The sequence below is a fragment of the Echiichthys vipera genome (assembly GCF_963691815.1).
Source record: "Echiichthys vipera genome assembly, chromosome: X".
NCBI lineage: Eukaryota > Metazoa > Chordata > Actinopteri > Perciformes > Trachinidae > Echiichthys > Echiichthys vipera.
The window spans coordinates 36,841,023-36,853,808 of NC_139825.1; the positions used below are offsets into that span (position 1 = coordinate 36,841,023).

At 42.6% G+C, this 12,786-nt stretch overlaps 1 protein-coding gene across 5 annotated transcripts in view; it reads right to left on the minus strand.

Moving 5' to 3' along the window:
• Nucleotides 1–2,600: 2,600 nt before the first annotated feature.
• The window catches only part of magi1b (membrane associated guanylate kinase, WW and PDZ domain containing 1b), a 158,200-nt gene continuing 148,014 nt past the window's right edge, over nt 2,601–12,786 (minus strand). For 4 of the 5 annotated variants that reach the window (XM_083939096.1, XM_083939097.1, XM_083939095.1 and 1 more), the window contains 5 exons: nt 11,692–11,785; nt 11,457–11,544; nt 10,536–10,679; nt 8,052–8,190; nt 2,601–4,632 (listed from right to left, as the gene is read on the minus strand). In XM_083939096.1, coding sequence (XP_083795222.1) covers nt 3,371–4,632; nt 8,052–8,190; nt 10,536–10,679; nt 11,457–11,544; nt 11,692–11,785 — 1,727 coding nt within the window. In that variant the 3' untranslated portion in view covers nt 2,601–3,370. Of the gene's footprint in view, nt 4,633–4,665; nt 6,371–8,051; nt 8,191–10,535; nt 10,680–11,456; nt 11,545–11,691; nt 11,786–12,786 lie in introns of those variants that run through there. The other variant, XM_083939098.1, reaches the window with a different exon arrangement.

Genomic DNA, 12,786 nt, shown 5'->3' on the forward strand with positions numbered 1-12,786 from the left:
AGAGTGAGATTTAAAGAGAGAGGAGGAGAGTGTTTCGCTGCTGGAAAGTGGATTACATCCATTATTTAGGAGCTGCTTCCCCTTCACTGTGAGAGAGGAGAGTTTGCAGGGTACAAACATCCCCTTTATATCTCTTTGTACGCCCGGATTAAGACCCCATTTCTTACACAAGAAAATAATTGCCTTAATTGATTGTAAGAAATAATACAAAGTTCAAATAATATGCATTGTTTTACAATCAAACCTTCTTTGCTACTAACATTATTTTTTTGATCAATAATCCTAAAAATTAGTTAAAAAACATGCGTTGCGTACAAGGGCAGGAAGCCAGCTTCATAAATGTAGCCATGTAAAAAAAAAAAAAAAACACTTTCAGATCATTGCATCAAAAAGGGTAAAATGCATTGATGCCCTTACTGAATCGCAGAGAAACTGGGCCAAAAAAAAAAAGCTCTGATATGTTACTGCTTGATCGCAAAGCTTCATCTCTGTCTCCCGTTTCCTCTTATGAGCTGCACAGATTGTGTCCATGGGGTAATCTTGTATGCATACTTTTGAACATGTGGAATTAAGCACCTTGCCTTCATATAGTTTTCAGTTCTCTGCATCTTTAAGCACCCGTGCATTCGTCCAATGTCTATGTCAGGATGTGAGGAAGGTAAATACTGTATAACCTAAACAAACATTATCATACTATAAGTAGGACATACAATCTTTAATATTGGATTGGATTGAATTCAGCAGATACAAATACATGCTGCTGTGTCTCAAGTCTGAATCTCAGCATCAAGCACTGCCAGACAATATACTTAATTTCTCTGCTGTAGTAAATCCCTGCTGGCATACACAGGTCAGACCACTAGTCTTATCTCCCCCATTGTTGTTTTTGGAGGGGAAAAAAGACATGGCACAGCCTTCTCCCCGGCGTCATCCTCCACCTACTGCTGTCACCGTACTGAAAAAGGGACCAAGCTTCTCTGCTGTTTGCTCTCTATCAAATTGAAAAATCTTTCAGCAAAGAGAGTGGATACAGGAAGAGGAGGCAGTGTAGAGGACAACAGGAGAAATAGGGCATGGAAAAGGCGCAAATCAAAGTAAGCAGTGAGAGGAGGAACATTTTCCAAGACTGGTCTATCCAGTCTTTGATGTTGTGAAAGGATGGGAGCTCTTTGCTTTACTTTTCTTCAAAGACTTTATTTCCACACACACACACTTTTGGGAGTCCTGGGATAACAATGACAGTCTCTCCACTCCCCACTTATGTATATTATGTACTTATACTCTTAGGATACTTTTTCTTTAACCAGGCACACTTGTCACCTCTGCACTTTCTCAAGATACCAACAATAATAATGTGACATAGTGCTTAAATACAAATCATGATTGCATGATAGCCCACAGCTGTGTTAGAAGTGCCCATGATCACTAACACAGGAAAAAATACCTTGGGCCGTGGCTGGATATGCATATCCAAGGACACCTTGGACTGGATAAACTGATCAGGCGGGCTGGCTCCGTGGTCTGCATTAAACTGTCTCCCTGGTGACGTTGGCAGAGAGGAGGACACTGGACAAACTGCTGGACATTATGGACAATGCCAGCCACCCCCTGCACACCGTCATCAGCAGCCAGAGGAGCCTGTTCAGTGGAAAGCTGCTCCTGCCCAAGTGTAGGACCAACAGGCTCAAGAACTCCTTTGTCCCTGAGGCCTCATCCTCTACAACTCCTCATACGGGTGGAGGAGGAAATAAAGAGGACAGAAGAGAAGGAGTTGGAGCAACTCACTGTGCAATTTATAATCTACCATTACATACCTGGACACTTATCTTTTCTTTTTTGTGCAATAACTTTATCTACCACTTAAGTGCAATAATTTAATCTTGCTGCTCATTTCTGTCATATACAGTCATACATATTTTATCTTATACATTTCCTCTACATTTAACTTATCTGATTTAATTTTATGTTAATTTTATTTGACCTGTATTATTACATCTACCTTATATATATGACTAAGAGTCTATTGCTCATTGTTTTGTTTTTTAATACGTTCTGTATTTTATTTAGCTAAGAGCAACCGTAGATAGAAAAACACATCCAAAGTTCCTGTGGCATTACCAAGAATAATTTAAAAAAAGTAAATTATATAAATACTGTATATATAAGACACAAGTACACAGCTGCCTATGTCATGATGCTCTTAATATATCCCCACTACAGTTCCATGTGAACAAAGGCTCACATTATTTTTGTCCATGTCTTGAAAAACCTCCTTGTGACTGAAACGTTGACTCTTTAATAAATCAATGCAGAGGTGGCACGTGTGTGCAGGAAATTACTTTTCACTTTGGATCTTTAGAAATGGATCTTCAGATGATTTAATTCCCTGCACCACTAAGGAGAGAAAGGAGGTTGTGTGTGTGTGTGTTTTCTACTTATCCTGTACTTTTCTACCTGTCTGCTATGACACACTCACAACCTGTTATGAACTTTATTGATTTCAGTCCCAAAAATGATTCTCATAGCTGTGATAACCAAAGAAACCACACACTTATGTATTCGTTTAATATATTATTTTATTTTAACATCATCATGGTCATAGTTTAACTTTTAATTTTCCCTTCATTCATTTAAAATGATCACCTCTGAATGTACACATACTGCAAACTGTCAAAAATATACAAACAAATGCAGGCTTGTGCTATAGTCTGATCAAATGTCTAAAAAACAGTGGCACTGGGGAGAAAGGGCGGGGGGGGGTGAGAGAGAGAGAGAGAGAGAGAGAGAGAGAGAGAGAGAGAGAGAGAGAGAGAGAGAGAGAGAGAGAGAGAGAGAGAGAGACATTGAAACCGGTAAAGACATGCACAGCATCATTGTGAGCACCGGTTACAGTGATCCAGGTGCATCGTACTTCCACGGGAAAAGTGGAAAAGTACATACATTTCATCATTTGACAGTGTGGCACAAAATGCCCGTCACATATCAAATCAAACACAAAATGTTGCTCGTTAATGGAACTGTTAGGCACATCATTGTTTTTTATGGTTTTACATTTTTTGGAAAAGTCTGACTTACTGTCAATGTAGAATGCTTAACCAAAAAGAAGAAAAAAAGGGGGGGAAAAACATACTATTAAAAAAAGAAGAAACAAAAACAGCTTTCAAAAGTCATTTTAGAATCACTGTTTTGTTAGTAACTCAACATTGTTAGATAATGTGTGTGCATGAGTGTATGTGTGTTGTCTGGTGTGTGCATCTATGTGCGTGCATCTGTGTTCACAATTGGGTGTATTTCTGTAGAACCAAGTGGTAATGTGAGTGAGTACTTGAGGTTTGTGGGTAGTGGCTGTAATAGGCTAAGAGCCGTCCATTCAGATGCTCAGGTCTTTGGGGCTGTCCTTGTAGGTTTTCTTGGGCTCAGGGAGGTTGGATGAACGACTGGTATTGGTCTTGAGCGTGCTGTAGTACTCCCTCACCTTTGCCGCTACGAAATTGTCATCATCCTCTTCGTCCTCCGAGTCATCCCTGATGGGGCTCCTGATTGGGGAGATGTCTCGTCCCAGGCTGCGGGTTCGGTATTCCGGCTCGGGGGAACTACCCCGGCTGGCGTAGCGCCCAAGCCTGTCGGCCCTCTCAGGTGATCGCCCCCTCAGCAGCGAGCTGTACCTCTTGTAGGCGGAATCTGAATCGGGGGTACGCACTCTGGGCAAGGTGGTGTCTCTGAAGTCGTCTCTCTGACCACGGGAAGCCATGTCCTTCAGCAGGCTGTCCCCTCTGTAGGCTCTCTCCATGGAGGAGGCTCTCATCAGCAGACTGTCCTCACCGTACAGGCGCCCCTCCCTGCGCAGAGGCGGTAGCATGGCCTCCCTGTTCAGGCGGTCGAGGGCTGGGGTCTCGCGGAGGATGCTGTCCTCAAGAGGGAAGCTGAGTTCAGGAGTCTTGGGTGGCTCCTTCAGTACGGCCTCGCCCCCGTTCGGCTTTTGGTTGTTGTGGCTCTGCCTCTGTAGGTGGGCGTACCGGTGGTAGGGGTCTGAAGAATGGGCTCGGTGTCTGTTGGGGGAGTGGTGCCGAGACCGGTGGGGGGACCTGTACCGGTGAGGCGAGCGGTGAGGCGAGCGGTAAGGAGAGCGGTGGCGGTAGGGAGAGCGGTTGCGGTAGGGAGAGTGGTGGCGGTGAGGAGAGGAGCGGTGGTGACCGTGGCGTCTGTCGGGGGAGCGGCCATGGCGGTGTCCCCCGTGACGGCTATCCAGGGTGTTTTCTGCACTGCGTGACCGGCTGTGCCCCTTATCTGGTGAACGGTGGTGGCTACGGTGGTGCCCACTGGAATGGTGCCGGTGGCCGTCACGCCCCTTGTCATCCTTCTTTTTGAATATCTTGCTCACGCCCTTCGCCGTGGACTTTTTCCCCTTGCTGGTTTTCTTGTAGGGGGAGCGGTGGCGGTGGTTGGAATGGTGCTTCTTGCCGGTGCCAGTGGTGTGGCGGGTCGGCTCCGTTTTGCTCCGGTATGGTTGTTGGGGTTCTGGTGGGAAGCTTGACTCCGATGGTGCATTGGTTGGGGGCAGGGTGCTCACTTCCGGAGCGTTTTGTAACCCTGAGGCTGGGTTAGCTGCGCTGCTGTCGTTGGTGCTGCCGTCTGTAACACATTTTGACATGAAGACGAGGGCAAGGGGATAAAACATACATATAGACTCCAAAATCTGCTATCTGCTTTTACATTAACCATGCTAAATCACTCGGACATGAAGCTGAGAACATTTCCAATGGAAGCCATTCTGATGTTAATGCCAGCAAAGATGGCTCGTTGTTAGATGGCACAGCATCAGCCAATGAGGAAAACAGTAATGTAACTTAAACATGAGGATAATAGGCAGTCACACAAAGGCAGCCAGTGTTCGAAGAGACTTATGAGCAACAACAAACCTCTTCCCAGGTCTACCTGGGGTCACCTCTTTGAAGCAGAACGGGACTTGGATGGACTGGAGGCTGGTTACAGTCAGTGTCGATGTGTTGCATGTTGATGGTGCTGCTTGATTGTACTGATTAGCCATGCTCTTTCATGCACTGTAATGATGCCTTAGACACTTTGTAAATGATTAAAGGAAATAAAATGCTCAAGACGAGATCCAAAAACTATTTTTTGTGCTGCATTAACTGCATACGTTAGCTGGTATTTTACCAAGAAAAGAATAATTCAGTGTTCTTCACAATTTCTCATGAACCTTGCCTGCCCTTAAAGGGACTGTTCACTCCAAAAATCCAGTGTTGGAGATATTGGAGATGTTTGCCTTCTCTAGCACACCCACAAACCGTATCACTGCGCAGAAGGAAGTGTCATCATGAATGAGAGGCTTGTGGTCCAACATTGTTATCTTGTGGAGATTAGTTTATAGCTAACTGATACTGCTCGTCTAGCTAGCTAACTCTACAGCTCAGCTGAAGAGGACACCATTAATGTTGGCAAATTTGCTGTCACAAGCCTCTCATCCATGAGAAGACGTCCTTTTACTCAGGGAATACGGTTGGTGGGTGTGGTTCGGTAGAAAGAAAATAGTTCCTAAATGAAACTGCCCATAGATGTGCAAGTTGAATTATCTTGAGTAACTGGGTCATGATTTCTGGAAAGAGACGGTTTTGTTCTATTTATTTTTTATTTTTTATGCTTTGAGCACCACAGGTGCCATCTAATTCCATTATATTTGAGAGAAGACAGAAATCTCTATGGCCAATATCACCGGCATATTCACTGCAGGACATTCTAGATTGATATATAGCACTGCAGGTAAGAGGAGAAATGTATGTTTCTGTTTCTGGATTGATCTGTCCCTTTAAGGAAATTCTTCAGTTAGTCTCACTTAGAATTTGACAGTCTTTCTACCCAGTTCTACTTGTTCTTACATCTTCAGGTCTACGTTTAACTGTAGGTGTGATTGTAGAGAGGATGGTTTCTGATGGTTGACAGTAGTGTGACTATCTAAGCTAATTAACACGGACAAAAAAATAGCAGTCTGCATTTCACCTTTGGAAGTGTTGCCAAAAGGGGAAATGCAACATATGCATTAAGTATTCATAGCAGCGGTTACGGCAGCGGTTACGGCAGCAGTAACGGTAGCGGTTATGGCAGCGGTTACTGCAATGTATTTTGGGTGGATGGATTTTTGCATGTATGGAGTAGAGCATGGGCTTGGGTGAGTGGAGACCACACCATACAGAGACCAGGATGGCAAAAGAGCAAAACAGAGAGAAAGACAGGTGGGAGGGAGAGCCAGACGACAGGGGAGGACAGTTACAAACCGTGGTCTGATTTTGGAGGACAGAGACCTCCCCCATCTTGTCATTTCTCATACATGCAGTGAGATGGGGAACAGCCATCCCTGAAGGAAGACAAGTGCCCAGCGCAATATGGGGAAGAAGGGAAGATACAGGAAAACACAAAAAAAGAGAAGAGCACAGGGTTTAGATCGCTCGAAACCAACATGAAGTAAGAAAGGAGAATTATTGTGGTGATTTTTCAATGAAAAAAAGGTGTTTATTTGATCATTGAGTCATTCAGAATAAACAGACAGTCCAGGAAATTACCCAAAACCTTAAGTGAAACCCATCAGTTACAGAGAAAAGTCCTGGAACCAAGTGCACGCACACACTCAGACACACTAACCCACACACACCTAAACATTTGGACACAGAAGCAGCAGAAACCCAAAACCCAAAAAATAAAAGACAGTGAGACTCACATCCACAACGACAGCGTATGAAGCAGTTTTACATTGCTGACAGAAATCAAAAGAATGCTGGCAAGACTGTCAAAGGTTGTACCAACTTAAAAGTACAAACAATGATTCAAAATATACAAGTTCACATGATGTCATATCGGTGCCAGTTAAGACAGCACATTCTTAGCGCAAATAAAAATACATCGACAAACTTTTTAAGACAGGCAAATGTATCTCCACTCAAAAGTAACAAAAAAACCCAAAACATTTATGATGACTATCAATCAAAACTGGTCAATACGATTAAAAAAAGAAACGTTCCATAAATATTATGGAAAATAGACAATAGAGAAAAAAAAAAAATCCAATTTACACTTTTGACAAGTTCATGCAGCAATAGACTTTCACCATTAATATGTGGCTTTGATCATGGCTCTGTACACGGAACAAAAATACTTGTAAAAATGCCTCTATTCTTTTCATAACTGTACAAAACGTCTATATAATTGGAGCGACTCTTTTTCTTGGGGATGGGTGGAGTTCTTATCGTCACAGCTTTTCAATGACATTAACAGTTGGTGCAAATAAAATCCATGGATTAGTGAGTAATGTCAAGCACAGTATAGTGAGCTTTTCCTCTTTGAATTGGCAAAAAACAGAACAGAGTCTGCCTTTTCTGCTCATTACAGTTCTTACTTAAAACCCTTAAAGAGTTCAGTAGCTTACATTCACCTTCAATAAATATCATAAATACGCTTCTGTCACGTCTTAACCGAAGCCGCTAGATGTCCCATTTTATTTTGGGACGCAATGGATCAAGTTTTCTTTTTTCCTCTTAACGCTATATTAGTGTTCAATGAGGATATGAAGCCCTCAACATTACTTCTTACTCACGCAAAACTGATTTTTTCCCCTACTCTGGTCATTCAAACCCTGTAAACAGTTTCTGTTTTCATGTAGCATGGACATCAGACCCCACCACCTTTCTGTCAAGTCCCAGCAGAGTGCTTTTGCCCAGTGGCCAGAAGGTGAAAAGAGAAAGCGGGATGACATGGAAAACTGAGAGCAGGTGAGAGCAGGAGGGGGCAACAGCACCCAGAGAAGCAACCTCCACCCCCTGCCCCCAAAAATCTTAAAGCCCAGTAGTGACCTCCACCAGAAAGAGACCCAAAGACCAACGGACCCCTTCTCCCTCCCTGGTGGGTCTTTCCCAGGGATGGGTGAAAGGGTCCTGGGAAGGTAATAGTTCTTTCCCCTTCGACCCACCAACCGTCCACTGGATGTCCCCTGGCTCAGGGCGTAAAGATGGGGGAGAAGGGAATGTTTTCGTAGATTGACCCACCATATTCAGGTACAGAGCCATCACCCCTCTTGAGCACCAGATGGACGCGCCGGCCTCCACTCTTGATGAGCTCGATGGCTCGCGCGTGCTTCATGCCCTTGGTGCTCTCGCCGTTAATCTCCAGGATTTCATCGCCGACCTACGGAAAAAAGGAAGGAAGGAAAGGAAGAGAGCGAGAACGCAAAAGGTGGGAGGCAGAGAAGAGTGACACAGTGACAGGTGTAGATGGGAGAGGAGGTAAATCAGAGGGGGAAAAGGAGAGACGACAAATGCCAGAAGAAGGAGGAGACAGCAGAGCAAGACCGAAATGCAGAAAACAAGTAACAGTGGGGAAGAAGAGGAAAGATGAAAGGCACAAAGAATGCCACGATGACAGAAAAAGGGAAGGAAAGGGAGGACAGATTGGGGAAAAGTTATATGTTAAATCCTCAGAACAGTAATTGCACAACAGCAAAAAAATTAAAAAATGTTTTCTATATCAACTGTTTCCAGAGAGTGCAAATTGCATGGAAAAGCAGCAAGTGTACTGCAGAGAGAGGAAAACGAAAGAGAGAGACAGAGAAACAACAGTCAGAAGAAACACTTTTTGCTTCTTGGTTCTCTGCCTACATGCCTCAAATGATCTGACAGTGCTGTCTGCGCTGAGGGAATTCCCCTCCGGCAGAATATGGATCTCTCACTGACACCTCTCTCTGCCTCACAGAGCTCCTTCTATTAATACCCTGCTAATAAGGAGCACAAACACATATGTATATATTCATATGTGACCCTAACCCCCACACACTTTCTAACTGTAGCTTATTAGCATATAAAAACACTCCCTTATAGCTCACATGCATACACTATCTGCCAACCCTCTCTGCGTATCTCCCACATTCAAACACATAAGGGAGAATCAATTAACCCTGCAGTCTAAGTATATTCAATGAAGTAGCCAGAGGGAGGTGCTTCTGACTTATGCAATTAATCAAATTAAAGGTTAAATATAACAGTTACATGACAGCTTCTGTAGCATGTATGAAAACCACATTATGAGCTTGTAAAGAAACGTTAATTTATTAAAATGCGGGTATGCTCCATGACCTTGCAATGGCTTGATATTGCACTCTGACAATGAACCTCTTAAGTGCTCAAGCCTGGATGTGATCATGTTTGTATTCAGTGAACCATAGTTTGCATTAATTGTGGGCGGTTACATTATGCACAATTATATTAAGAGATATTATTCTGATGGCTGTTAAGTCTATAAGACAGTATCATCAGCCACCTTGTTAATCAAATGGCTTGGACTGTATCTGAAAGTAGGGAATCATCATCTGAGGATCAGTACATAACAACAGTCAAAATCTAATTATTTCTTGTTGTTTTGCTGTAAGTGTTCCTTTATGGGTTTGAGAAAACTCTTCAACTTCTTACATTTAATAAATTATTAGAGGACCTACTGGATTATCTGAGAAATGCACTACACAAAGATGGAAACTAGGCAGTTTTTTCTCCCACACATTGCTTAACACTAGAGTCCTATTATTACTTATTGTCCCCTTCTTACTGTTTGTTAACATTTATAGTCATGACTAGCAAGTACTGTCCTGATCAAGAAATCCCAGGATACATAAGCTACCAAAATAAAGGAAAAGGTGAGGGAGTAGTCAGTTCATGTGCCATAATAAGCAGGGAAATCTGCCTTTAGTTTTTGTGTGCTAATTATCTGCAACACACTTTCAAGAGTGGTCTGAAACCACTTCACCTCAGTGTGCAATTGTTTTAACTGAGTATTGTCCTCATTTGATTTGTTTGACAATGGTTTTCTCTTTATTTCCACATCATTGCAAATGGGGGAAACCTTCATGATTTTCAAGGCTTAAACAAAGGTTTGAAAGTCAAAACAGTCCAAACAGACAAAGGACTGCAGCAGAATGCAGCTGAATATAGCTCCAATGAAATTCATTTGTAAGTATTCCAGTTACAGAATCACTATTGTTATCACAGTTGCGTAAAACCGTTATTTAATAAAGTAAGTCCCATAAAGACTAAGATCCCATTTAAAAAGGGACACAAGAGGACATATAAAACTGTAAAAACATTTAGAATTCAATACAATATGAGAGCAGTGAATTAGTATTGCCCTTCTACAAAGTTGGATGACTTAAGAGAGACATATTCAAAAATCAATGCAGCTCAGACTGAGATATCCGGACACTCTAGCATGAGTCAACTCCCACGATGCAACAGCTTCTTTTGTTACTCTTCCGCAAGCCTAGTTTGTATAGCAGACTTTCCATCATAAAAATGTTGTCTCCATGCCTGAGCTGAGATGGTTGAGAAAGTCATCCTGATGACATCATCAGGGTGACTTTCTAAGACATTAAAAAGCCCATTGAGATGAACAGAATACTTTATACAACTAGGACAAGTAAACTGAATGTGCCCCTTTGTCGAAACATTTGATGATGTTTGGTGTGTGAATGCGCATAGTGTCCTTACCCTCATCTTTCCGTTGCGGACGGCCGCTCCGTCCTCAGCTAGCCTCAGCACGTACAGGTCCATGTTGTATTCTCTGCCTCCCCTCAGGCTGAAGCCAAATCCTTTGTTGTCCCGCTCCAGGTCCACTGAGTAGAACTCAGCATCCTGATGCACACATGGTGATACACACATGGTGAAACACACGCGGTGACACACACATCTGCATTATGGTTTGTGATTCAAGGGTGCATGTCCTTTGAAGTGGGCTTCTATTGCGGGAGCAAGGGACAAATGCCACCTTCAGGAAAGTCAAATGCTTTTAATACACTGTGTGTGTGTGTGTGTATATGTGTACGTATGTGTGTGTGAGTGTGTGTGTGTGTGTGTGTGTGTATGTGTGTGTGTGCTTGCACATGCATATGCTCAGGTGTAAGGATGCTGAATTATTGATGCTTTGGGCTCTGGGTGGACAAAGAGAAAGGGCTCTGATAGAGAGAGAGCTGGACCGGGCACCACAAGGACAGGCAGACAGCCACAGCCGCTCCTGTCTTCACGCCCTCCTAATCTCCTCTGTTGAGGGATCAATGCTATCAATCCGAGCCATCTCCACACCGTCAGATTAATTCAGCATTGAACACAGTGGACTGAGGGGTTACTTTGAAAGCATACAGGCTTTCCTTAATGCAGGGACTCTGATAACACCAGCAGGTGGACAAAAATAGGAATAATAAATAAATAAAAACACACTTTGCGTGTCCTTGGGAAGTTGGGTGGATTGTTTGATGCATGAAGGGACAGAATGGGGACTAGAATAGCTGGATGGATGGATGAGAAGACAAATGTGGAGGAAGGTGACGGGATGGAGCGTAGACTGCTGGGATGGACATATTAAATGGACGGATGTATGGATGAGTGAAGGGAAGGGATGACTACAGTCCTTACCTGAGCTGAGACTTGTGTCGGGGGCTGGGGAGGAGGGCCTGGTGGTGCTTTAAATTCATACGATTCCTGTTTTGGTTTGGTGTTGTTCCTGAGGCAGAATGATATATTATTATATTAAAGATCAAATGAGTGATTGGACATGTTGTAAACTTACATGTTTGACACACTGTCTAAAAACAACTATACATTTGACTGACTTGTTAAAGGACACTACATTTCCCAGTGTGCCCCTTACCTGGCCTCAGGTGCAGCCTGTTGCTGAGGTGTGTGAGTGGTGGTTATAGTTGCGATCTTTTCCGCATTGGTCAACAAAGACGCATTTGATGACTCTGAGGAGGTTGAGAGAGGGCGAGTTATTGCTTTTCATGTCGACAAGTGTGTGACATTCTTAAACCTGGCTCCTTTCAATTCAATTCAATTCAATACATTATATTATATTATATTATATACTATGTCAACATATTTAAATTGTGTTTCTTTTAGGTGAACATCTCACTGTGGAGTGAAATGTCTGCCCTTGAATTGTCAAACAGGAAACGTGTACATTTGCAGCCTTTAGGGAAATTCAAATAACTTTCCCACTAAGGGGCAATAGGTTCCAGAAACCCAGTACCATACAACAACATACAAACAGACATGTACACCAAGGAACTAAAAATGTGGACTAAGAATCTATAAATAAATAATGATACTAAATAACCTTAACACAGCAGGAGACCAGATAAAGATTTTCACAATAACGATGGTTAAAAAATAAGTTGCAGAGGGGGAATAACTGTTTCTAAAAGGCGGGTAGTTTTACAAGCAGGTAAATATTCACTAGTAAGAACATTAATTTGTGAACTGATCTCCCTCCCTCGCTCGCTGCATATAGCAAGCCTATATATTTTAATGAAACATATTTATTTGTGATTGTGAAGTTCAGTAGTTACTCTCACATAAATCATGTGAGATTACTAATGAACAAGCGCTGCCTACAGATTGTCTGTTGTCTGTAGTCAGCTGTTTGTGTGTATAATATGTTTGGAAGTTCTGCTGCATTAACTGAAAAATAAGGATGATCTGTGCAGGGCTGCAGAAAATGTGTTCTTTATTTTACAGTATCATGTTTGTTTTTACTACTTAAGAATCTGTTAAGGCTGTTTCTGTCTTTTACTGTGAAACCAGCAGATATAAGAAAAGCTCAGAAGACTCGCAATGGAATATTGATAAAAACGACAGCCTGACAGAAAAGGAATTTACATTTTAGACATAAAAGTTCCTCCTGGGTATTCAGTCTTTTATCTGAACACTGGTTCAATCATTTTGTTTTATCAATTAATCACGCTAG